Here is a 24,782-nt window from a genome sequence, read left to right as displayed (position 1 = left end):
CAGACCGAAGACATGAGAAAGTAAATACGATATCGATGTAGACGCGGATTTTCAGAGCTTCCCACTGTTTCAGGATTCGGTATTTCAAATGCTAAGGTACATAAGATAGAAGAACCTGAAGGGATTGCTCACTTCGTAAACTGGATTATTTTGTAAGCTAGACGACTATAGACACTAGCTAAGAGCTTAAGGGCCTATGGGCAGCTTAAAGGATAAGAAACATATTCACTTCGTCGCAAAGAAATACTATTTAGTAGATTGATTCCCTTGTCCAAGTTGTATTGAATTTCTGTTCTATAACTATGATTTTCTTTATACGAATTACTTCTAATTAGGTTCAGGATATAAAGAAGTTGAGTTCCAGTGGCTACTAATCAAAAGCCCAGTTAGCCCGGCTAGGACAATAAGTCGAGAGACTGCAAGACTTTCACAGGGCTCTCAGTCATAGAGTAGTAGAGACTATATATAGTACGAATGCTTAATCGTAGTTTACTGCAATTCGTTTTGTTTATTCTAGCATTAAGGCAGTAAGAAACTATCGTTTCGTCTACTCCTTTATGGATTCCAGACAGTGATAGGTCAACTCAGCCGTACAGTCCGCAAGTCGAAGGAGCGAGAATACTATCGATTATGGAAAAGACAACACAAACTCTCTGGCTTTATTGGTTGCTACGCTATTATCAGCTTTCCCAGTTTTGCCCAAGGTGATACTGGGATGCTTCATGCAGAGGTCCAAAGCATGCCGGTCTCCAGAGCCACATAAACAAGTCTACAGCTCTTCCCAAGCCACGAGCTTCAGGTCAGATGCCGGAAGTTCTTCGACACTGTTCGACGGGGATATCGCTGGGGTTGTGCGACTTGTTAATGCTTGGGTAAGACGACACAATAGTTAGCCTTGAAATCGGATAAAGACGCCATCTTCCTATCCTACTATAAGAGTGTTAGACACACAAGACGCCTTGCTAATAGGGGGTGGAGTGCGGCGATAAAGGTCCTCGGGGCCGGATCCATAGGTATGCATACCGAGGTGAATGTACATCAGGGTTTCGGTGTCTTGGGTCGTGGGGGAAGCGGTAGCAAGAACCCCACCAAGCCGGATGAGTTTACGTCATTCGTCCGAGACCCGTTCAGGGGAAGTGGAGAAATCCACCCAGAAGAGGGCTACCAAAATGCGACTGGGCCATTTTAGGTATAGCCTAGATTTATCTGCTTCGCATAAGTGCCAAGGAAAAGAAACAAGAAGAAAAAGACCATTTGACCGATTTCGGCGTACTTTGTAGGTACAACGTACGTACGTACTAAGCAGTCGTAGCTTTGGCATCGCTCAAGACGGACGAAATGCGCTTATTGAGGATTCTGCGCCTTATACCCTCGACCTGTCATCCTTTCTATAATGCAGCTTGATGCCTCATCCTATACTCCAAGACAACTGCCATATATCGCGTCTCGCGGTCTGTTACAACTCGGCGAGATCCAGAATCCGACGGAGGCTCTGCACCGCTAGACAGACATGTGGGTACCTGTACAAGCCATGTCTCGTCGGTGTAGGTTTTAGCGCCGGCTTGCGCGCCGTTTTCTCGTGTTGGGACGCCGCGGCATGCGCTTCTGCGCCAGGACAGAACGAAAGTCACTTTGAGTATGAATGAACCTCGTAGACAGATGTCGAGGGTATCAGAGAAGCCTGGACGCCTGTCCTGTCGGGATCTATTCGTACTACACCATCGTCCTTCCATTCCGTCTGGATGGTGGACAGCCCTTCCAATAAGGACTACTGTGGAAGTGGCTTTTGACGTACCTACAACGTACTGTATGTACTCGCGAACAACAGAAAGCCGAGAAGTCCTCCCATGGTTTGGCGGTCAACGTCCGTCGGGCCGTGGAGCGGCTCAAAGGCATGGCATGGCATGGCGCCAAGGTAGTAATAATTATCGCTATCGTCGAACATTGAGCCCAGTGTGGCACACAGAATTCAATCCATCCATGATTCCGGCCCCCGGTGGAAGCGGTGCTTGGCTCGTGATCATCGTGGCCCATGGGGCTAAAAAAGGGCAAGGGGTGAAACGCCCTACGAGGATATCTGGGTCACTGGCTGGCCAATTGGGGAGAATGGTTAGCAAAGACCCCGTCGGATGAACAGTGCCGCCAGCGGGCGCATGATAATCCTCCTGCAACCATGGTTGACTTGTTACCATCAGGTGTCCGACAAGTCCGTTTTTAGACACCACCCACCTCTTCGCAAAGATTCCATCCAACTGTTGGCCTACACGGCCTGTCTTTGCCATTCCTTCTTTTTTACCCTCCCCGTTCTTCACTTTACCCTCCTTGCCGGATCATCGCAAGTCGCTGCAGGGGTAGCGGGACTGGACATGCAAATTGCGAATTATCTGTCCGACAGAGTATATATCTTTAATTCGACACGTCCGTGAAAGTTAGAGAACGCAAGAGTGAAGGAGAAAAGTGTGTACGTTGTAGTGTAGGGTAGACCAGCCAAAAGTAAGCAGCTTGATGTGTCCCGGCGGCCGGATCGGTTCGGTGCGCCGGTCGAGAGGGGTCGAGAGGGGTTTCCGTGTCCTCCACAGACGCGTCTTCCTCGTGGCATGCCCCCAAAATAAAGGGGAAAAAAATGCAAATCGGCGGAGACAGGGATTGTTGGTTCACGGGATCGCCATTGGTCCAGGGGCCGTGTAGGACCTGGACTGTGCGTCCCACAGCGGGCAGAGGAAAAGGGAAAGACGGACTTGGGGCTAAAAGGTACCAAGAGGGAAGAAGAAGAAAAGAGAAGGCGAACGGGGTGGTGGATGGCGTTATGACGTGACCTGTAGGTACGAATACGTTGTAACATCCAAATACAACGTACTGTAAATACTTACCAGAAGAATACCTAGCGGACTGTGCCGCACGGTGAGGAAGACCTTATATCTCTCGACGCCTTTGACCTGGGTCATCCAGAAGGATGCGAAGGAGGTCATGGGTCTGCTAGGTGTCGGGCTGAACGCATTGTCAGACGACCCCTGTCCCGGTGTCGCACCAAAAGTACGGTATCCATATTGAAGCTGAGAATTGTGCTGCATGCCGTAATATGTATGTATGTACTCGCTCGCTGTACGTTGTACATTGTACATACGGTACGGTACGTGTGCTGTACTTCCGTTTATGCGTCAGCTGTGATACAACGGGCCTTGGCGGCCAAAACGGTGAGACGCCCACCGTTGCCGTCTTCGTTGTCGGCAGTTAGGGCTCCATTCTGTAATATTCAATTGAACATTTTTGGCCCGAAGCAAAAATTCCACGGGACGTGGAGGTCTTGGGAGAATGGAGAAAAAAAAGCGACGGAAAAAGGGGTGATGATTGCCGCCCCTATGCACCTGGGATCTCCTTCTTTCAATGCTGAATAAGGAGTAGAATCGATGGGTGAAACTGATAAACTGATCGCAGTTGGCGTGAGATGCAGATATGGCGGTCTTAATAGGGAAAAAATACCAGGTCGATCCCATCGTCACGCGAGAAAAGTTGACAGTTGACGGGAGAGACAAAGACGGGACGAGGGGTCCAGAAATGGCGTCCATCCCATACGTCCCATAGGCCAACACTGCTGTCGTACGAGAGGTGTGTGCCAATGGTCCATTGGCACCGCATTCTGGCCTCCGTGGCTCCATTGTTCCTGCAGCCGAATTCTCAAAACGCACCAATGTCTTCCGACTCCGTACCTACATATTCGTCCTGATGGCATGTAGGCATGGCTTCACTTTTTTCTTTGGCTTGAGTCGGTTTCTCCCGTTCTGGCCCCCACCTGCTTGTCCAAGTTGACCGTTTCGAGGGTCGGTCTTCCGTGTAGTGCCGGATTCTCGAATACCAAATGACGCAGTACGGTAACGCAGTGGTACGGGTCACAGGTGAGCGCAGGACAGAATTTTGAGAATGCTTGGTATAAACACGCTCTGTGGACATGCGCTTCACTCTTTTTCCCCTGGCGCTACTTCGAGACGGCGTGGGATGGGGAGGCCCGCTGTAAGGTACCCGCGTGAACTGTCCAATGAAAAAAATGAATGTGGGGCATTGTTCTGTCAAGCTGCATTTTCCATTGGACTCTCTCTCTCTGCATAACGTACGTACGAAGTACTCCTCCGTACAGTCAGGCCACCGCTAAAAGTTGAGAAGCTGCGGGGTGGGTGTCCCTCGTGTCTGGATCGGGGACCGTTGGACCACCAGAACCCTCCAAGTCCTGAGGTACCTCGCTTTAGCCGCATGGAAGTACTTTTTCAGTCCTTTTCAGTGGCCCAGACGGGAGGGGGTACCTTGACTTGGTATGGCAGGCGGTTCCCACCAATGCCTGCCTTCCCGGTTTGTCCAGCCCGCCCCCAGCTGGAAGTCTCGTCTTGTCTGGTCCCTTTCCTCTTTTTTTCCCCTCCCTTTTCTCTCCCTCTTGTTCTCTTCCGTTTCTCTTCCTCTGGATTTTGAGTCTCCCGTTCCATTCTCCCTCTTTGGGTCGTTCTCGACAAACTCCTCACTCTCTCTTCTCTCCTAGTCACTCATTTCTTTTGCCTTATTGTTATTATTCTTTTATTGCTAGTCCTTCTCTTGATCCTTCTGTCAATCTTTAGGGCCCGTCACTCCTTTTCGGGTATCCATTCCATTCCTTTTCACTAGTCCAGTATCCACGACTCGACTTGGTTCACATTCGTCAACCACGACACGATCCATCTCGTCCATATCCTGGACTCAACAACTCCTAATCCAACACGGATTCAGGACCACGCTCCTTACCCAATATACCCTTTTTTCCTGACGTTCCCTAGCGTAAAGCATCCGAATATCATTCTCTTTTCAGCCGTATATCGCCTTCGTCCGCTCTCGAGCCCACTAATTCTTTCCGCCATCGCCTTCCCCCCCGGAGCAAAGGGCCCACGAGTCGGAGGCACGCGAACGAGGTTGATTAGGACCCGAAAGGACAACAAGGACGGAACCTGAACAGCCCGTAATAGACCTCCGGGTCGTTTACGTTACTCGTTCGATACATCACTGTGCTCATCTCGGCGTATTTGCGAACTCGATTTTGATCGAATTGAACCCTCGAGCAGGCACTCCGCAACACACCTCGACACGACACGACATCCACCGCCCAGCCAATCTTCACCTTACTTCTACGGTACCCGACGACTACCATGGCGGCTACGGAAGTAGATACCAAAGTGAAGATGGAGCAGGCCACGGCCGAGTCGCCGGCAGCTGCTGGTGCTCTCACTCCCAATTCCAATCCCATCGACGCGGTTCCGACTCCGCAATCATTGGCACCTACCAAGATGAGCCAAACGCCTTCCCCTTCCTCGACCAGCAGCATCAGCTTCAACAATTCCGCCATGCAAGCGAAGCGGCTGACCCGGAAGAGCACCCTCACGCAGCAGCAGAAGAACCAGAAGAGGCAACGAGCGACCCAGGACCAGCTCACCGTGTTGGAGTTGGAGTTTAATAAAAATCCCACCCCCACGGCCCAGGTGCGGGAACGCATCGCCGAGGAGATTGACATGACCGAGAGGTCTGTCCAGATTTGGTTCCAAAACAGGTGCGCCTCCCATCCATTTTTTCCATTTTTTTTTTCGTTCGGCCCTGGTGACCACGCGAACCGATCTTGCTGACAAGCCGCCAGGCGCGCCAAGATCAAGCTCATGGCCAAGAAGAGCCTCGAAACCGGCGAGGACTTTGACTGCATTCCGGAATCCATGCGGCATTACCTCGCCATCAAAGCCATGGAGTCTGGCAAGGGTATTGGCAGCCATTTCCTCGGCCGCAACGGTCATTTCCCCTATGGCTCCAGCAATATGCTTCTTGGCGTTGAGCAAAATAGCAGCAAAGTTTGTGAGTCTTCACGTCTTCACGTAACCCTCCGCGTTGTTCGGAGGTGCTAATGGGGACTACGAATAGTGATCCACCACTTGAGCAGCAGGTCACTCAACATTGGTAAATGGACTCGCGTGGCCCAGAGCACCATGGACCTGATCATCTTTTATTCTCCCGACAAGTGCACCATGACCTATTACATCCACAATGAACAGGCTGGCTACAAAATCGAGTATCCGTTCGCCTATATCAGGAACATCTACCTCGAGAACCAGGAAGGGGATCCCAACAAGCCGAGCGGCATCGTCATTGAGCTGAACCGCCCGCCGCACTTTTTCATGGATTCGACCCCGACCGCCAGCGGCTTCTTCGAGGTGGACGATTTTACCGAGGACAAGCAGGCGAGCCGATGCCTGGTCCACCACCTCGGCGGCAACCCCAAGGTCCTGAGCGGTCAGCTCGCCAAGCTCGTGTCGCTCGACGCCTTCATGAACCGCAACAACCCGAATCCGTACTTCGACCAGCAAGCCGCGTTATCCGTGTCCGCTCCCGTGTCACCCATGGCGCGGCCCTCGTCGCAACCCAATTTCGCCCACCCGCACGTGGGTATGTTCCAGGAGTCGTGGGGCATTGGGAACGTGCAGCCGGGGATGCGTGGTCCTGGCCACAAGAGGCAGCGCAGCCGATCCGTGCCCATGGCCGTCGACTTTTCGCTGCTGCAGACCCCGATGCCGTCCTTCTATATCCAGCAGCCGGGCGATGTGGCACCGCAACCCCACCACCCGAACATCTATCCCAACATCCACGCCCCCATCCCGCAGCAGCCCAACGGCGGCCTGGGGCCCAACCTGAGAATAGATACGCAAGCTGGGTTCGGATTGGACATGCGGCAGTATCCCATGTCGGCGACGACGGCGTCTCCATCCGAGTTTCCGGCCAGCCCCAGCTACTTCCCCCACGGCCCTGAAGCGAGCCCGTTGCCGACAGCGTCCAGCTACAACACGCCCTACGGCGGCACTTTCACCTCACCGATGCCCCATACGGCCAACCTGGCCGTCCCCTCGGTCTCCCCGTTTGCGACCCACGGCGAACCCTCGATTGTTGATCAATCCCCGCCGCTCGCCATGATGGGACGCCCGGCCTCGGCCGACATGTACCGCCATCACGGAGATACCTCGTGCGCCGTGTCGGACGACGGCGGTAGCCTGAACGAGATGTACTCGAAGCACCGCATCAATCTCCCGATGCACACGGGTTCGCCTTCCCACCACGAAACCTCTCAGGCCGAATTGGACATGAATCAACTCGTGCAGTTTGATCAGGCCGAAGCCGCCTCCTTGTCCCCCGAGCCGCTGAGCCAGATGGCGCAGCAGCATCCTGCACAGTGATGTAGTGCATGTGGCAGCGAAAGTCGGTGTCTACTATCTCGAGCCTGTACTGATTGCGACGAAACGGATTCGAGAGAGCCCTCCAAAAAGACAAGAGCTTGGAGAGGGCTCAGCACACTCATGAAAGGCCGCGCATGTGCTCAGAAGCTGGCGTTACCTGTGCGTCGAAGCTCTGACATGCCACTTTACCATGCCACCTTATAAAAGTGAGCGTTGGCTACTATTGGACGAGAGCTCCTTCACCAGCTCTTTCCCGGCCTTTTTTTTATTTCCCTTGCCGTGGGCACGACGAAATCTGCATGACGATACCTCTTTTTCGGATTTCGATCATGCGTGTCTGGCACAAGCGATCGTATATGTTTTTTTTCTTCCACGATTCCCTTTTCCCGCATACTGACATATTTCTTTTTCGCTTGCCATTTATTCCACATATCTCTTTTTATAGTTTATATGCATTCCGCGGCCTATTCTGGCTGACAAGAGGTGTATCACTTCCTGTCTCGGTCAGTATGGAATAGGGGGAGTTTCTACGTCGGATCCTACGCCACGCCTAATATATTTCTCGACCAATTCATCTCAGCACATGTTTTGGTTCGGGTTATTTTGTTTTCTTTTTTTCTTGTTTTCCGCTCAGGGGTCGTGGTTTGGCGTGGCCGCCCAGGGTGTGACGTTTCTTTTTGACTCTTTTTTTTTTTTTTTTTTTTTTTTTTTCCCTCTCTTCTCCTTTGTGCTTGGCTGCGCCGCTGATGAGCCATAGATGACTTTTTTTTTCTTTTTTTTCGGCAGCGTTCTGGGATTAGCTTTTAATTGGGAGACGAGGAGAAAGCAAGAGTTGAAATACGTGGAGGGGTTAGATTCAAAATAACGGGGGAAGAAAAGGTCCTCGCCCGGGTGGCTTGGGACTTGGTGGATTTTCCGATATTGAAGTTGGAGATCTTCATGGTAACTTATGGACATCTTCCTTGGCGTTGGTCTGGAATTTCCCTTTTGTTGGACAGATGGGTGCGTGAGAGGAGAAATACCAAGTAGGGAGCGGGCAAGCTGGTTGGGACGCCGAGGGCTTTGCGCCTCGCTGGAGAGGAGGCGCCGGTGGAGGCGCCGGTGAAGAGGGAGCCGAACGGCTTATACGAGAGGCACTATTCGACCCGACCTGACCTCGTGTTCTGTCCGTATACAGAGGAGGCGCTGGGGCCTAGGTTCTCACTCAATGTTATTGTATTCCCATTGTATACCTTCGTGGCGATGAGTGATTGTCGACGATACAGCGATGGATTATACATGACCACGCGTAACTTTTCTAAAGGGTGTGAGTGGACAGCAAGGACTGAGCAGGGGCGTAGAAACGAGTGTAGAAAGACCGGTAGTCCTAGGACAGACGCGGCAGCAGCAGCGGGTCTATAGTTGACCCTCAGATTGATGACTACGACCGTTGGTTTACAACGTAAACACGTGCGCTGTAATGTTGGACATGACTGTCGCCTGTCTGTCGTCGAGCCAAATGGGCACAATGACAGCGGGCCTATCAAAACTTCTTTCTCGACAAGATTCCGAGCGCTATTATGCATGCCATGCCGCTTTATTTGGCTCGAAAATTCCGTCGCCTCTCTTCCTCTCCTTGGATATGAATGCCAAAGAGGCCCAGCTATACAACGGGACGATGAGCTGAGCTGAAACCTTTGCGTCTCTGGCTCTAGAACATACCCTCAACCCCTTGACCAAGACGATGACAGAATCATCAGCCGTCCAAGAAGAATCCTACGAGCGGTCGCCGGCGGTCGAGACCCACTGGAGCCGATAGGGTTCGACTTTGGTATACCCCAGGATGAACGAAAGGGCCTCCCTCGGCACGAATTTATGTTCAATGTATTGGGAAATACTACATAAGCGGAAGCGGGAAAACACCTGCCTGACTAGGAGACGACGGGACCTGACGCGTCCCCGTCATTCACGACGTGGAGAAAGCGATATATCTATCTTCCTGGACAGCCGGCGGAAGATACAGCGTGATTGATATTGCCGGCAATGGCACGAGAAGCGAAAGAGGGAGGTGCCGATTCGACAAGGCAAAAGACCTCGTGCGCGCCGTGACGGAAACGTGGACCAGGACGGAGCGGCAATTCGCCGTGACCACGGCGTGGATGGATAAACCCGACACCGGAGACCACGGCGAGGACGTGATGGAATGTCAGACCAAAGCGAACATGGCGCTGTTGCATACGATGCGGCTCCGCGAGATGGGTCTGATCTTGTACGACTATGTACGTCGGTGTTCGCGGCGTACAAGATGGCGCCGGCGGTCAAGCGCGCGATGGCCGCGGTCAAGTCGCGCGGGGCGGGTCGTTTTGGGCCGCGACGCGCAGCCAGCTGGCTATACACCTGCGCCGGCTGCTGGTCCGTGGCTGGCCGGTGCTGGTCGCGTTCTTCCTCACCGACATGACGGAGGATATGGACGGGGCGGTGGTGGTGCTGAGGTACGGGGCGATTGCGTGGGGGTCGGTGGCGGGGGTTTGGGCGGTGCTGATTTGCGTACGGACTTATTATTTCCAGTCATTTTTGATTCGTTGGCGGTGTAACGGCGATGGCGTAGATTATGTACATTGCAAGACATCCATTGGAACTCTGTACATGGCTAAAAGCAGAGGTGGTGTGTGGGTGTGGAGAGATCGTGGCTGTGCTGTTTGGAGTTTGGACTAGCGCAGGATGGCGGGTTTTCATTCGTGCCTATTTACGTACTTTTTCAGGTCTCGGTGTGAATGAAAAAGGATATACAAAAAAAAACATAATTACCTAGACTACCTAGACGCCCGAGAGGAATCCTAGTGCATATCTACCTACCACGTAGCGTAGAATGGAGGAAGAAACGAAGAAATACAAACGTCATTGAGTACGTACACCAGGTATTGACTGTCCGCTATGTATTAGGAAATACGTGGGGTAGGTAGGTTGGGGAACACTGGACGTGACAGAAGTACTCGGTACATCGTACTTCGGAATACCTACACCGAGCAGATCGTATATCGTAGGTACGAAGTACGCGCCATGGCCCATGGGGCTGGTGCCCCCGCATAGAAGGCGCCGAAGAAACAAGGCAGGACCAACCGACGGCGCAGCTGTCAGTTTGAGTGTTTTGGGGTTCGAGGCAGGAGGCGTCGCCCGTCGCACTTGCCCCTACCCTGGTCCCTAACCCGAGTCTTGGAAACACGCAAGCCCGCCTCTTCGTCTTCTCCCCCTCCGTCCCCTCGCCCTCGCCCTCGTCCTTGTCCTCGTTCCCTCGTTTCCTTTTTTTCCCTTCTCCGTTACTTTTCGCCATTGTCTAGCTTCAAACCACTTGCGATTATTCTTTCTTTTAGATTTATATTCCATTCGCTCGATTACGTACCGTGTTTTTGTCGACTGAAACTTGTCCTTTTCGCTTAAGGAACCGTTGCAGCAAATCCGTCCGACTTGGCGTTCTTCTCGCTCTCTCTCCCTTGCTTGCTTTTTTTTCCCTCGCCTCTTCTTCATCCCTGCCAACGCAACGAAGCGGACCGAGGATACCGATTAGTCTGGCAGTCGATCACGCCGCCGTTTGCTTTCCGCTGTCTGTCGTCGACATAGGTCATCGCCGCCAGAGATCCTAATTTATCCCATCCATTACACTGGTACGGTCTAACGACGACACGTCCTCGAATCGCTCGAATTCCTTGCTCGGTGACGCGAGACGCGTTTGCCAATCGACCTCCGACCACTGACGACCGTCTGGAAGACGCTTGCGACCTCAAGAGAATGGCAGCTACGACTTGCTGATACCAACAAAGGAGACGAAGAGCCACGTCAACTCGCCCGTCTCTTCGCATAGCTTTATCGCGTATCATCGAACCCGAAACCCATACGCCATAGGTTGAGTGAAGAAGCGAGACACTAGACGAGCAACAGAAAACAAGGGACCAAAAAAACAATCAGACGGAGAAGCATTCTCTGGACAAGGATTCTTCCTTCTTTTTGCCGTTCGGCCCCAGGGCTGTCCCAAACCCTTAAACACGACCATCCTGTCCTTCTTTGGCCGGATGTACCATGACTCGTCCGTCACCCAGGAAGCCAACGACGGCTTCGACCGAAGATGAACATTCGCCCACCCATTCAGGGCCCCGTCCAACCTACCCTCTCGATCACATAGCCTCGACATCCAAAACGCAGCGCGCGAGTCAAAGCACCGTCCCCCCCGTTCCCATATCCAACGCCACCACCGTCGACTTTGACGACCTCAAAGCAGAGTCTTCCATACAGGAGAGAGGCCCCAAGAAGAACAGACGTATACAATGGCTCGATGCCCGGGACGAAGCTCTCGGCCGCGTCGCCGACTTGTACCGCAAGGTGGTTGTCGAGGGCATCTTGCGCCAGAAACCCTTACCCCCGTCCCCCGACGGTCGCCACATACCGCTATCCGCCAACCGGAAGCGCTCCGACCTTCTCATCGACGAACGCACCCGCAAGCCTTACGTCGACAACCTCATCCGCTCCAGTCGCTACACCCTCTGGGACTTCTTACCCAAACAGCTCTTCTTCCAGTTCAGCAAGCTCGGCAATGCCTACTTCCTGGCCATCTCCATCATGCAGCTCACCCCGGGGCTCAGCACCACCGGCACATGGACCACCTTTGCCCCGCTCATGGCCTTCGTCGCCCTGTCCATGGCCAAGGAAGGCTACGACGATTACCGCCGATACCGTCTCGACAAGGCCGATAACCGCAGCGAGGTCCAGGTCCTGGGTGAGGACCTGAACGCCCTTCGCCGCGCCAAGAAGAAGAAGCGCCCCAAGGGCGCCAACGAGGGCTCCGAACTGGCCATGGATGACCTCGGCGACGGAGCCGATGGCGAATGGTCCACCATCCTGTGGCAGGACGTCAAGGTCGGCGACATTGTCCGCCTGCGCCGCGACGAGAACGTCCCCGCCGACATTGTCGTCCTGCACGCCTCCAACCCCAACTCTGTCGCCTACATCGAAACCATGGCCCTCGACGGCGAGACCAACCTCAAAGCCAAGCGCGCGCCCCCCATCTTGGCCGCCCAGTGCAGCACCACCGCCGGACTCAAGGCCTCCGACGCCGTCGTCGTGTCCGAGGACCCCAACGTCGACCTGTACCGCTACGACGCCCGCCTCACCGCCGGGGGGGAGACCGTCCCGCTGTCCCTCACCAACGTCGTCTACCGCGGCTCCACCGTCCGCAACACCGCCGAGACCATCGGCCTGGTCGTCAACACGGGCGAAGAATGCAAGATCCGCATGAACGCCCACAAGCACGTCACCACAAAGGCCCCCGCCATGCAATACGTCGTCAACGGCTGCATCGTCTGGCTCGTCTTCGTCCTCCTCGGCATCAGCGGCGGCTTGACCGGCGGCTACTTCCTACACCGCGACGCCGTCGAGCAGGGGTCGTGGTTCCTCGGCGGCACCTCCCTCACCTTCCGCGAGGTCTTCATCGCCTACATCATCATGTTCAACACCCTCATCCCGCTCTCCCTCTACATCAGCTTGGAGATTATCAAGGTCATACAGTTCTACCTCATGGGCGACGTAGAGATGTACGACCCCGTCACCAACACCCCCATGGTGGCCAACACCACCACCATCCTCGAGGACCTCGGCCAGGTCAACTACGTCTTCTCCGACAAGACCGGCACCCTGACCGAGAACGTCATGCGCTTCCGCAAGATGAGCGTCGCCGGCACCGCCTGGCTGCACGACATGGACGTCGAGCGGGACGAAGAGGCCAAGCAGAAGCTCATCGCCATGGCCCGCAAGAAGCGCAAGGGCAAGGGCAAAGACAAGGGCAAGAGCAAGGACAAGGACAAGGACAAGGGCAGGAACAATGGCACCCCCGATGACAACGTGGCCGCACCTCCCGTGTCGCCGCTCGCACAATGGGACGCTGGCGGCGCCAGCGAAAACGGACGAGCCGAACGTGACCCCGAGCTCAAAACGGAGGATCTCCTCGACTACCTGCGCCGGAGGCCCAACACCACCTTCGCCCGTAAGGCCAAGTTCTTCCTCCTCTCCATCGCCCTGTGCCACACATGCTTGCCCGAAGAAGGTGCCAAGGGTGAAATCGAATACCAGGCCGCCTCCCCGGACGAACTGGCCCTGGTCGAAGCAGCCAAGGACCTCGGCTATGTTCTCGTCGACCGGCCCAACCAGCAGATCATCCTCCAACTTCCCAACTCGGATGGCTCCACCACCCGCGAGACGTATCAGGTCCTGGACGTCATCGAGTTTACGAGCAAGAGGAAGCGCATGTCCATCATCATCCGCATGCCCGACGGCCGCATCTGCGTCTTCTGCAAGGGCGCCGACAGCTTCATCCTGCCGCGCCTCAAGCTCTCCCATCTCGCCATGCAAAAGGCCACGGCCGTCGAAGCCATGGCCCTCAAGCGCCGGAGCGTCGAGCAGGAAAGGCAGCGCATAAGTATGAGCACCCCGCGGAGCAGCATGGCCATGGGTCGCTCGTCCATGTCCAAACGACACAGCCAGTTCGGCGCCAAAGACGCTGCCTTTCGCATGTCCATGGACGGCCAGAAACGAATGTCCACCATCGGGGGCACCGGCGCCGAAACATGGAAAGCCTGGGCGGCGCTGGACGATGTGGGCCAGGCCAGCCGGCCGGAGGAGGTGATCGAAGCGCGGAAGGAGTCGGAGCGGCTCCTGACCGCCCCGTCCCCGCTGCAGAGCCCGCGCGCATCGTACGCCGCGTCACCCCGAGTCAGCATGGCCCTGTCAACGCACGAAGACGTGTTGGATGGTCTGGTCGACGAAGCGGCCGCCATGAACGAAGGGGCCATGTTCGAGCGCTGTTTCCAGCACATTGACGAATTTGCCAGCGACGGCTTACGCACGCTCTTGTACGGCTACCGGTACCTGGAGGAGGACGAGTACGCCCGGTGGAGGAAGATCTACTCGGACGCATCCATGAGCCTCGAGAACCGTCAGGATAAGATGGAGGCGGCCGGCGACCTCATCGAGGAGAAATTTGACCTGGCGGGCGCCACGGCCATCGAGGATAAGCTGCAAGAGGGCGTGCCCGACACCATCGACAAGCTGCGCCGCGCCGGGATCAAGGTCTGGATGCTCACCGGCGACAAGCGCGAGACGGCCATTAACATTGCCCACTCGGCCCGCCTGTGCCAGCCCTTTTCGGAGATTGTTATTCTGGACTCCATCACCGGTCGCCTGGAGGAGACCATCACATCGACCCTCTCCGAGGTCGGCCGCGGCATGCTTCCTCACATGGTGGTGGTGGTCGACGGCCACACGCTCGGCATCATCGACCGCGACGAGCACCTGAGCTGCCGCTTCTACGACCTTGCCAGCCGCGTCGACTCGCTCATCTGCTGCCGTGCGTCCCCGGCACAAAAGGCCAACCTGGTGAAGCGCATCCGCCGCCAGGTGCGCAACTCGCTGACCCTCGCCATCGGCGACGGGGCCAACGACATTGGCATGATCCAGGCGTCGCACGTGGGCGTCGGCATCTCCGGGCGCGAGGGTCTCCAGGCCGCCCGCATCTCGGATTACTCGATCGCGCAGTTCCGCTTCCTGCAGCGCCTGCTCTTTGTCCACGGCCGCTACAACTACATCCGCACGGGCAAGTACATCCTGGCGACGTTTTGGAAGGAGGTGGTCTTCTTCCTGCCGCAGGCGCACTTCCAGCGGTTCAACGCCTACTCGGGCACGTCGCTGTACGAGAATTGGAGCTTGACCGTCTTCAACACCCTCTTCACGTCGCTGCCCGTCATCTTCCTCGGTGGGTTCGAGAAGGATCTCAGCCCCAAGACGCTCCTCGAGAACCCGGAGCTGTACAGGTACGGCCACAGCAACGGAGCCATCAACGTGCGTCTGTACGTCGGCTGGACGCTGCTCGGCGTCGCGGAGTCCTTCATCATCTACTACCTCACCTGGGGTGTGTACGACAAGCTGCCCTTTGACCAGGACACGTCGCTCTACGCCATGGGGACGGTGCCGTTTAACGTCTGCGTCATTTTCATCAACGTTAAGCTCTTGTATGTCTTTACTACCCTTTTCCGGCGATGTCACCGTATCTGACCCTGACTTCTGCAGGATGCTCGAAATGCACGACAAGACGATTATTGCCTTTTTGGGCGCATTCCTGTCAATCACGGGATGGTTTCTGTGGAACCTCGCCATCTCTGGGCTCTTCGAGAACGAGCTGCGGATTTACCAGATTCGCCGCGCGTTCATGGACAACTTTGGCGCCACCCTCAACTTTTGGACCGTCTGCCTTGTGGCCCTCGGCGCCGTCTTGGTGCTGGAGCTCTTTGTCAACGCAGCCCGTCGTATCTACTGGCCGAACGACGTGGATCTGATGCAGCGCATAGAGAGGGAGGAGCGGAAGGCGGCCAAGCGAAGGGCAGCCGGCGGGAAGGGTGCGGAGTCGGGGGATTTCCACGGGGACGACGCCGTGGCGGAAGCTGGCGTCGTTTTCGAAATCACAGGACCCGGTGGGACGGCGGCGGCGGCGGCGGCGGATAAAGACGTGCCGCTTGTGCGAACGTCGCAGCAGCGCCTGCGGCGGTCGCTCGACTTTCCCGAGGTCGTACCGGAAGTCGTGCCGGAGGACGGGAGCGACCCGTTCGAGGCGGGGTTCGGCAAGGCGCACAAGTCGAGGATGCGGCAGGGGTCTCCGCATGTGACGACGCGGCGGGCGGCGCCCAGCACGGATGCGACGGACGAGAGTCTTATTGAGTTGACGAAGCCGACGGGTGACGGCCGGGTAGGGCTGGCGATGTAGGAGGTAAATGTTGGCATTTGGTGTTTGGTGTTTGGTGGTTGTTTAGATACTAGTAGTGCCATTTGATCTCGGCCAGCTAGAGGCGAGGATAACTGATTACTATAAAGAAATTTGTTGTTTCAAGCTGACGTTGCCATGTGTCTTGTCCATGACAGGTCGTCATTGGTTGGCGTGGGATGTTCTCGGCGCGGCGATGGTCAAACAAACTGAGGATGAGGTGTTCTCCGTTGAACGGCTGGCAAGTGTGTAATGGCATTGTTCGCTCAAGCTCCGGGTTAGATATAACAGTTGGTGTGGACCAAGTCCCAACTCCCTCGCTCTAAACTTGTAGATCTTGACTCGCAGAGAATATACCAGGACAGTTTCCCTGCTCGCATCAAAACAGTGCAAGTGTAGCGCGACGACAGGTATCACAAATCCTTCATCACCTCGGCCACGGCCTTGGCAGCCATCCGCCTCTTCTGGTCCTCGGGCAAACCGGCGCTCATGTCCCTGACGGCCTGCAACTTGCGCATCATGGCCTCGATCTTTTCCACCTCGAGTTCTTCGTTGAAAATTTCCTCCTCTCCTTCGTCACCCTTTGCCTTTTGTGGCCCCGTTTCCTTGTCCTTTCCGTTTCTTGGACTGGAAGCGGAGGCATCCCCCTTTCCGGCGGTAGGAGCGCCGCTACCACCGGGTGAATCGTTGCCGTCGGTTTCCGAGTCCAGGCCCCAGATGGCTTTTTTCAGGCCTTCGAAATCGGCCGCGTCAAAGGCAAAGTCGAGGTTTTCGAGGTTGAATTCGTCGTCGTCGTCGTCGGCCGCGTGTCTTGGTTTTGTCTTTGCCTCCTCGGGGTCCTCGTGTGGGTCGTCTTCCATGTCTGCCGTTGATGGGTCGTGGGCCCAGTCGTTTGACTCTAGTGCCTCGAGGACGCGGGGGATGCCCATCTTTTCTAAGGTCTGGGTTAGTCTGGCCAGGGAAAAAGAGAGAAACCGAAAGACGAGAGAAACGGAAGAAAAGAGAAAAGGAAAGAGACACTCACCTCCAAACTCATTCCGCCCTTGGTCCCTCTCCTGACCTCGCACGAGGACAAACTCCAACCCAGCCTCGCCACATACGTCCTCCCACGCATCGGCAATCTTCTCGTGATCCACGTCGGCCCCCCCGCCGACACCAATGGCCAGCCCTACACCGTCCCACTCCCAGCCGCCCAGGCCTTCGCGGACGACGCGTCCCACTTCGCGGATGAGATGGCGGGCACTGCTGCCGTCTTTCCCGTCGTTCTGGTCTTCACGGCTCGGATCCGCGGCGTCCGTCGTTGCTGGAGTGGAGACGGGGAAAACGACGGCCACGCCGCCTAGCACGCCGAGGACCTCCCGTGCTTCCGGGGTGAGAAAGGCGGAGGCCCAGTCTGCGGGGTCATTGTCGGGGATGAGGTCGAGCCAGATGGGGACGGTGGCGGTATAATAGGCCGTCTTGAGGAGGAGGGGATGGGTCGTTCCGGCTAGGGTGGGACCGGCGGAGGTGGAGGATGTTGGTTCTGGGTGGGAGCCGGTGAGGTCTGGGGTAGTGAGGCTGTTAGCAGGCTGACGGGGGCATGAGATGAAATGGAGAAAGGGGATGTGTTGTGCTGAGCTTCGAGTAGTAACTAACCTTTGATCACCCGGCTTAGATGCTCGACTTGACCTTCCGCGGATACGACTAGGATTCTCTTGGGATTAGAGACCTCCATTGTTATAGAATTGGTGTTTGTGGTGGTATGGCGATGATTGAAGTGAGAGGTGGGTAAGGTGAGAGAGTGAGGCTGAAGTGAGATGGAAATGTGGGAAAAGGGTCCCAGTTGGGGTGGGGTGTGGCGGGGTAGGTACAACAAATGGGGTACATTGACGTGGGGGAAAGTGGGGGAGTGGAGAAGTGGACCCTCGCGCAACCTCACCGAGGTGAACGCCAGGAATACAAAGTACATCGCATTCGTCGGTATCAACAAGACAATCATACGGATAATGCCAGTCGGATAGAACCAGGAACACCAAATCAGTCGCATCCCGTCGCAAGCAGACGCACCAAGTACACACCACACCACCTCAGCTATCGCCTCCCCACCCGAAATGCTGGTTCACAGCATTCATAGCATGCACTCCAGCCCTCACAAGACCACCCGCCCCCTCCAACGTCCCAGAACCCGCCTCATCAAAAGTCGGACCCTGCCGCCCCTCGGCAGCAATCAAATCCTGCTGATCCAGCGTACCCTGCCTCCTCCCCAGCACCGCGCTCCGAATAGCCCTTGCCCACATGTTATACCACTGATCCTCGCTAACACTGACAAACTCGCGCCGCCCGCCCCCTCCGACCCGGGAAAAGTGCCACTCGGCCACAACCACCTCGAACCGCTTCGTCCGGAAAAAGAGCCACGGCCAGGTAAACACGAATAGCAGCGTCAGGTAGCACAGCCACTGCACCCACGCCACGAAACGCCACCGGTTCGTGCGACACTCGTTGTACACCTCGACAGCCGCATCCTCGACCGGGAACCGAATCGTCGTGTGGCCTCTATACCCCGTGTTGCGTATCAGCGCCTCCAGCTTGGCCGCCACAGCCTCCTCATCGAACCCCACCACCGCCCGCCGCAGGAGAAACGTCTTCAGCGCCGCGTGGCTCGCGCAGTAGCGATGACACCACTCCGCCAACCCCTGCGCTCCCTCCTCAGCCCCAACCGTCGGTCCACTCGCGCCGCCGAACCCAGGCGCCCGCGCAGGGAAAACGGTACCGCGGCGAACCTTCTCCAGCTGCCCCGCCACGCGAACCTCCCTCCACGACTTCCGCGCATTGATATCCGAGTACAGAAACGGCGTCATCTCCACACGGACGTCAAAGTCGACGTGCTCGCGCTTCTCCGTCTTGTCGCCCTTGCGCACCGTCTCGCTGTGCGTGCCCCGCACCTGTACAAACGGCCGCGGCGGCGTCAGCGCGCACATTTCAATGTGTTTCTGCAGAAAGGCGGGGTCCGTGTCGAGGCGTCGGTCCATGTAGTATTCATGGCCCGTGGACTTGTCGCGCCGGTGAAGCCCCACTAGGTACCCGGCATGTGGGCCCAGGGGGGACCCAGCACCCGGCGGGAGGAGGGGGGCCGGCGCCGGGGAAGCGTCCGGGTCGTCTGTGTAGAGTGGCGGGAGGTCATCTGTTTCACGTCCGGGGTCGTCGTAGAAGCCGTCTGGGTAGCGAGGAGGGAGTCCGGTGCTGTGGAGGGACAATGCGTCTGGTGTCTCGTCTAGACGGAGACCTGGTGACGGGGTCGCAGGGCCGGATGTGGGAGTGGCATCTTGAGCGCCCTCCTTTGCTTTGGGTTTCGGGTGTGAACCCTCGGGACTGAAGGGGGCTGACATCTCAAGGATCCTATTGTCGTCTCCGGTGGCGACAAGGGGACGATAGTCGGAGAGTAAAGGCAATTTATTTGTTTTAAGAAAATGGACCAGTCTTATAGAGATGAGATGGTAAAGAAAGAAAGGAGGTCAACCGAATTCCAGATGGAGGAGTGAACGTCTACTCCTCAGACGTTAATTAGGCAGCCGTTATGTCGGTGACAGGATATGGAAATAGAGCCCGGACCCTGTCCCGACTTGCGGGTGCTGACTAATAACGATAGCTTAGTAGTACGTACCTAAGTACGTCGGATAAGACAGAAGTACCAGTCACTTATAATAAGCAAGGAGCGGATTCTTGACCTCCTACTTATACTTACTATCACGTCTATACGCGTTAAGGTACCTGTCGATATTATCAATGGTCATGTACACGAGGCGAGTAGCAAGCCGGAGTGCCTCCTACAAAGCCGGCCCGCTTATGCTGTGATACCATGAGGAGCGTCGCCCATCTACCACGCCGACCACCACCCCGACCATCACGCCGACCACTACACCATATCTACAACGTACGCCAGCCGTATTCATTCTCGCCGTAGCCTAAGGATGCCTAAAATAACCCGCTATTCTCCTGCTTATCACCTCGGCGCCATACGAAAATCCCCAACTCTCCGTCTCTTTCCGGGGCCACCCACAGCCCAAGGTTCATTTTCCGAATCGTCCAACTCTCCCTAACGGCGCTCTTTCCGGTTCACCTCGTTCTCTTCCCGGAGCTTCTTGAGCATCGGCTGGTAATCCTTGACCACCCACTCCCAGTACGCGTTCCACTCTTGCAGCCCCTGGTTCGCGTGGCCGGCCTGGGTCCCGCTGCCCGACCTGCTGTTGACCAGCCTGTCCGCCAGCCTCAGCGAGACCCGCAGCACGCTCCGGTTCGCCTCTTCCTGCTTCTGCACTTCCTGTTTGACTGACCCTTCCTTAAGCTTGGTCGACAAAACCGCCCGGTACGCCTCGGCGATGGCGTTGAGCCGCCGCGTCGTTTCGTCCGGGTCGATCACCACCAGTTTCGACAGCATCAGGTTGCACAGCGACCTGATATCGTTGTCATCCTTAAGTCCGGCGATTACACGGTCGAATAGCTCCATTTTGTTGATGCGCGAGTACGCCGTGTCCATGAGAGCGTACAGCATGTCGTATGCGCTCTGCTCGAGTCAGCATACATATTTTCAACGGGCAAAAGAAGAAAAAAAAAAAAAAAAAGAAACTCACCTTGCGGACCTCCACGCCATCGTCCACCTTGTGCTTAAAAGGCCCCATCTGCACCTCGCGGACCAGCTCCGGCTTAATCTTAGACTCGGCCAGGACGATGGGCATGAGCTGGCTGAGGTGGGGCAGGATCAGGTCCGGCTTGTTGTGTGCAGCCGAGTTGAGCGTCGACATGGCCAGCCGTCGGTTGTCCATCTCCGAATCGGTCAGCATGGTCAAAAGCATCTCGAGGAGCGTATCCTTGAGCATCGCGTCGAACCCGTCGTCGCTGTCGGGGAGCGTGTATCGGACCGCCTGCACCGCCATGCCGCGGATGGCAGCATCACCGTGCTTCAGAAGGAACTGCGCTGACAAGTCAGTCAAAGGACAAAAGAAGGGACGAAAAGAAGAGAAAGACAGACCTTCAACTCGGGCATGTACGTCTTGGGGTCGACAATGACAAGCCGTCCCACGCACTCGGCACACGCCACCGTGTTTTCCGGGTCTTTGGACGCCACCAGGAGTTCTGACCAGAGAGGCTCCGCAAACTGCGACAGGTCGATCGAATGCGTCGAAACATGCTGCAGCATCTCCTTGAGGGACTGGATGAGCAAGTACTGCGTGTTGCCCCCCTTGTTCATCGTCTCGAGAATCACCGGCAGGTACCGGGACGCGTTGCCCAATCCGGCCCGCCCGAGGGCCACCGCCGCCGCGATGGAGACCTTGTCCAGCTCGTCGTGGAACTGGCCCAGGAAGAGGTCGGGCTCGAGCGGCGACGACTCGCCCAGCCGCAGCCCGGCCTCTCCCAGCACGGCCAGCGCCAGGCTGGCGCGGGCATCGTCCTTCTTCTGGGCGCTGTTTCGCAGCTCCGTGACGAAGCTGTCCAGGGTGACGCCGGCCGATCCGCTGCTGCTCACGAGGAGCGCGCCAATGACCTTGCCGACCACGGCGGGGTCCCCCTCGACACTCACCGACTGCAAGAGCGCCGTCATCAACGGCTGGCCGGCGCCGCTCTCGCCGACTTTGGTCACGAGCGTGAGTAGCGGGTCGAGAGCAATGCCGGCAAACGGCGACTTCAAGAGGTCGCATACCGCCTCGGTCATCTTGGGCGTCACCACGAGGTCGGCCTTCTCCTCCACCAGATGCGCTAGGATAAGCAGAGCCGGCGCCAGCGAGTGGGTGTCCTGGCTGCTGATGAGCGTATCGGCGGCGACGACGACGGCCCGGATCGTATCCGGATCGATTTTGCCCTTGGCCGCGGGGGACGCCAGTAGGTGTTTCAGCGCCTGGACGCTCGAGGTCCGGATTCGCCTGTCGAACTTTCTAAGCTGCGTCGAGAGCTCCAGCGCGACCTGCCGGATCCACCCGCTCTCCAGGTGGTCGGCGCTCGTGCAGAACAGGGCCACGTTGTCGACCGCGCGTACGGCGGCGAGTCGGGTGGTTTCGTTCTTGATTCGGTCGAGCAGGAGGTCCAGGGCGGCCTTCCGCTTCTCCGTCGATATCAACTCGCCGCCACCCTCGGTGCCGGCGGTGGTCCGGGCCACGAGGACGCCGAGTGCGTAGATGGACCGCTGGCGGACTTCGGTGTCCGCCTGGGGTTGGGTGGTCCTCTCGACGACCGTGTCGAAAAGCTTCTGCAGTTCGCTCTTAAACTTCTGCGTGCCGAGCCGCGACCGCGGCGGCGTGATGTTTTTCACAATCTCCTCCACGGTCCTGATGGCCTCGCACGAAATTTTGTAATACCGGTCATTCACAGCGGCCGTCACGGCCGTCACAATCTGGGGGAGGTGAGGCTGCAGGATATTACACGGGTGGGTCTTGGCGATGCTGCTGACGAGACGCAGCGCCGTCATGCGCAGGGTGCTCGGCGTGGCGGATGCGTTACCTCCGCTGGCGGCTACGGACGCTGCGAACCCGGACGCGTCGGCCGACTTGACAGACTCGATGATGGGGCCTACGAGGTCGTTGAGATAGTCGGCCAAGCCACCGCGTTGCACCTTGACAATGTCGTCGAGGAGGTGGAAGATGGCCTGTCTGGTCGAGATGGCCTTGGCCTTCAGGTGCTTCAGCGACGCCTTGATGATGCTCGGGGTCAGGCGGGTCAGGTCGGCGCGAGGACCGGTGGCCGGGGCCTTCTCCAGCGTCGGGGAGACGGCGCCCGGCTCGGCGACGCTGCTCTGGCGTCGGCGCTTTCGGCTGACGGGCAACTTGTTCGACGACACGTCGTCGTCCTGGCCTTCGAGATCCCAATCGGAGGAACTGGGGTAGAGATCTTGGCCCGTTTTGCGCACGAGCAGGGACAGGCAGCTGATGACCTCGAGGCGCACATTCTCTTCCCGCTCGTCGAACTTCTTGACCAGGGCCGGGCCGGTCCGGGCGTAGAGAATGCCGCTATCCAGGAGTTCGCCGTGCGCTCTGGTCGAGATCAGGGTCTGGAGTGCCTTGGCGGCACAGCGGCGCACCTTCCAGCTGGCGTCGTCGTCGTCGTCGACGAAATCGCCGGCAAAGTCCATATCGTCATCGTCGTCGCCAAAGTCGACTTCGTCGTCATCTTCCATGTCCTCGTCCTCCTCGTCGTCGTTGGTGGCCAGATTGGGGTCGTACTTGAGGAAGCGGAGACAGGCTTGGATGGTGTCGTCGGTAAAGGGTTCCATTTCCGTGGGGCACGAGGAGAGGAAGGCTTCCAGGGCAATGAGAGAGGCTTCCCTCACGTCGTTGTAGTCGAGGCCCATATCTTCCCCGCCGCTGACATCTTCGAGATGCCTGGCCAGCTCTTCCTCGCCCAGGGCCTGGAAAATAAACGGCACCAGGGCGGGCAGGTGCGGACCGAAGCGGTGAGGAATGGACCTGGCGACGGACCCCATGATGGAGATGTAGAGGCGGCGGGGCACGGGACGAATGTCCGGTCGGGAGAGGCCATTCACCATGCCCTGTGTGAGCTGGGAGAGGAGATTGTCGGATAAGTGGGGGGCGAGGATGGAGACGGCGACGACGGCGCGCTTCTTGACGGCGGACGAGCCGCGGTCTCTCTCGAGAATGTCCATGACAGAGTCCATCATGGCCTCGACCTCGAGCGGTGAGAGCATGGTGCCGAAGGACCTGACGACCTCGATGAGGACGTCGACGGCCTCGGGGCTCAGGTCCTTGTCATTCTGCAGCAGACCTTGGGTTGTGGGCGGCTGGGCGGCCTTGGTCTGCGGGGGTTGTATCTTGTCGCCGGGGCCGAGTAGTCGTGGGATCAGTACGCGACTGATGGCGGCATATGCCTCTTGGGTATCGCGAGAAGGCGGGACGCCGGGGACCGGGCGGGCTAGGGACATGATGGCAGTGCGCAGGGCCAAGGACGGGACGGCGCCATCGACGGAATTCCGAAGCTTCATCGACGAAAGCTTATCTAACATGGGGGCTATGACGACCGAAGGGAGCTTGGCAACGAAGGGTCCGAGACTGGAGTGTAGATGGAATGGTCAGCAGGCTTCCGTTTGTGTCTGGGGGAAGAGAGAGAGAAGACGAACCACTTGACGGCGAGATTTTGAACCTCCCCATTCTGGTCGTCCAGGGTCTTGATGATGCTATCAACGGTGCGGGCGGCGACATTATAATCGTGATGTAGAAAGTCGGGTTTGGCTCTCTCGAAGATGACGATGAGGTCATTAAGGGCCATGAAGCGGTAGTCAGGGTCGGGTTCGGACAGCTTGCTGAGAAGCGGCATCACCGACCCCGGCGTCGGGTTGGCTGTGGACGACGCCATGTCGACGATCAGCCTTGTAGGAATAGACGGATGAAGCCCTGAAGCAGGGGAAATAGAAAGACGAGTCGAATCAGGAGGCGCGGGGCAATAAGAGAATTAGATACTGGGACGGGTTAAGCAGACGAGACCATGTAGCGGAAGGTCTTCGTTTCTGTGTCGGACGAGAGATGATGGTTTAGATGATTGATGATCCGAGAAGAGATGTGGCGTACTGACCGGGTTTTCCGGCACTGGATCTCTTTAAATGAGATGGGGGAAAAGAGAGAAAGAGAGAGAGAGGGAAGCCAGGTGCGTTTGTTGAGGGCGCCCAGAGCAACGACGACCATTGAGACGTGGTGGGGTAGGTCCGATGGACCGTATTCGTACCTGCCTGCCTGCAGTCGCTGGAAGGCTGACGAGAGATGGTCCGTGCGACGTCATCAACGATGTCCAAATACGAAGGTACCTCA

General features: G+C 56.9%; 6 protein-coding genes across 6 annotated transcripts; 2 read left to right on the top strand and 4 right to left on the bottom strand.

Moving 5' to 3' along the window:
- Positions 1-1,324: 1,324 nt before the first annotated feature.
- Positions 1,325-3,656, bottom strand: ACRALDRAFT_211599 (uncharacterized protein; the record flags this gene model as incomplete). Its single annotated transcript, XM_071023737.1, has 14 exons — positions 1,325-1,362; positions 1,431-1,500; positions 1,527-1,605; positions 1,632-1,755; positions 1,807-1,885; positions 1,944-2,038; positions 2,087-2,181; positions 2,226-2,252; positions 2,313-2,360; positions 2,417-2,696; positions 2,739-2,816; positions 2,891-3,100; positions 3,135-3,216; positions 3,264-3,656. The coding sequence occupies 14 exons, from the start codon at positions 3,654-3,656 to the stop codon at positions 1,325-1,327; spliced, it is 1,698 nt and encodes a 565-aa protein (XP_070873932.1).
- A 1,504-nt stretch (positions 3,657-5,160) lies between these two features.
- ACRALDRAFT_1077101 (uncharacterized protein) lies at positions 5,161-7,903 on the top strand (the record flags this gene model as incomplete). The annotated part of the gene is made up of 3 exons (XM_071018594.1): positions 5,161-5,560; positions 5,645-5,853; positions 5,920-7,903. Coding segments are annotated over 3 exons (1,913 nt in total), but the record flags the coding sequence as incomplete, so codon positions are not given.
- Positions 7,904-11,567: 3,664 nt separating this feature from the next.
- On the top strand, positions 11,568-15,591 carry ACRALDRAFT_2064824 (uncharacterized protein; the record flags this gene model as incomplete). The annotated part of the gene is made up of 3 exons (XM_071022051.1): positions 11,568-13,729; positions 13,856-15,253; positions 15,312-15,591. Coding segments are annotated over 3 exons (3,840 nt in total), but the record flags the coding sequence as incomplete, so codon positions are not given.
- An 821-nt stretch (positions 15,592-16,412) lies between these two features.
- ACRALDRAFT_2107868 (uncharacterized protein) lies at positions 16,413-17,713 on the bottom strand (the record flags this gene model as incomplete). Its single annotated transcript, XM_071023350.1, has 4 exons — positions 16,413-16,570; positions 16,628-16,933; positions 17,024-17,542; positions 17,635-17,713. The coding sequence occupies 4 exons, from the start codon at positions 17,711-17,713 to the stop codon at positions 16,413-16,415; spliced, it is 1,062 nt and encodes a 353-aa protein (XP_070873929.1).
- Positions 17,714-17,866: 153 nt separating this feature from the next.
- On the bottom strand, positions 17,867-19,455 carry ACRALDRAFT_1064666 (uncharacterized protein). The gene has a single exon (XM_071017020.1). It carries the CDS (start codon positions 19,362-19,364, stop codon positions 18,066-18,068), a length of 1,299 nt encoding a protein of 432 aa, XP_070873928.1. The 5' UTR covers positions 19,365-19,455; the 3' UTR covers positions 17,867-18,065.
- A 163-nt stretch (positions 19,456-19,618) lies between these two features.
- Positions 19,619-24,589, bottom strand: ACRALDRAFT_1051386 (uncharacterized protein). The gene is made up of 4 exons (XM_071015689.1): positions 24,098-24,589; positions 21,005-24,029; positions 20,607-20,945; positions 19,619-20,539 (listed from the first exon to the last, which is right to left on the bottom strand). Exons 1-4 carry the CDS (start codon positions 24,331-24,333, stop codon positions 20,072-20,074), a joined length of 4,068 nt encoding a protein of 1,355 aa, XP_070873927.1. The 5' UTR covers positions 24,334-24,589; the 3' UTR covers positions 19,619-20,071.
- Positions 24,590-24,782: the final 193 nt, after the last annotated feature.

The sequence above is a fragment of the Sodiomyces alcalophilus genome (genome assembly GCF_042370955.1).
Source record: "Sodiomyces alcalophilus JCM 7366 unplaced genomic scaffold ACRALscaffold_5, whole genome shotgun sequence".
Lineage (NCBI taxonomy): Eukaryota > Fungi > Ascomycota > Sordariomycetes > Glomerellales > Plectosphaerellaceae > Sodiomyces > Sodiomyces alcalophilus.
This window is presented reverse-complemented; position numbering and strand designations above follow the sequence as displayed.

What these genes read in the sequence shown, in the direction of transcription:
- ACRALDRAFT_1064666 (XM_071017020.1), bottom strand. Translation starts at nt 19,364, where the DNA reads ATGTCAGCCCCCTTCAGTCCCGAGGGTTCACACCCGAAACCCAAAGCA.
- ACRALDRAFT_1051386 (XM_071015689.1), bottom strand. Translation starts at nt 24,333, where the DNA reads ATGGCGTCGTCCACAGCCAACCCGACGCCGGGGTCGGTGATGCCGCTT. An exon ending in CAAAATCTCGCCGTCAAGTG is followed by an intron (nt 24,030 to 24,097) that starts GTTCGTCTTCTC and finishes TCTACACTCCAG; the next exon opens with TCTCGGACCCTTCGTTGCCA. An exon ending in ATGGCGTGGAGGTCCGCAAG is followed by an intron (nt 20,540 to 20,606) that starts GTGAGTTTCTTT and finishes TGACTCGAGCAG; the next exon opens with AGCGCATACGACATGCTGTA.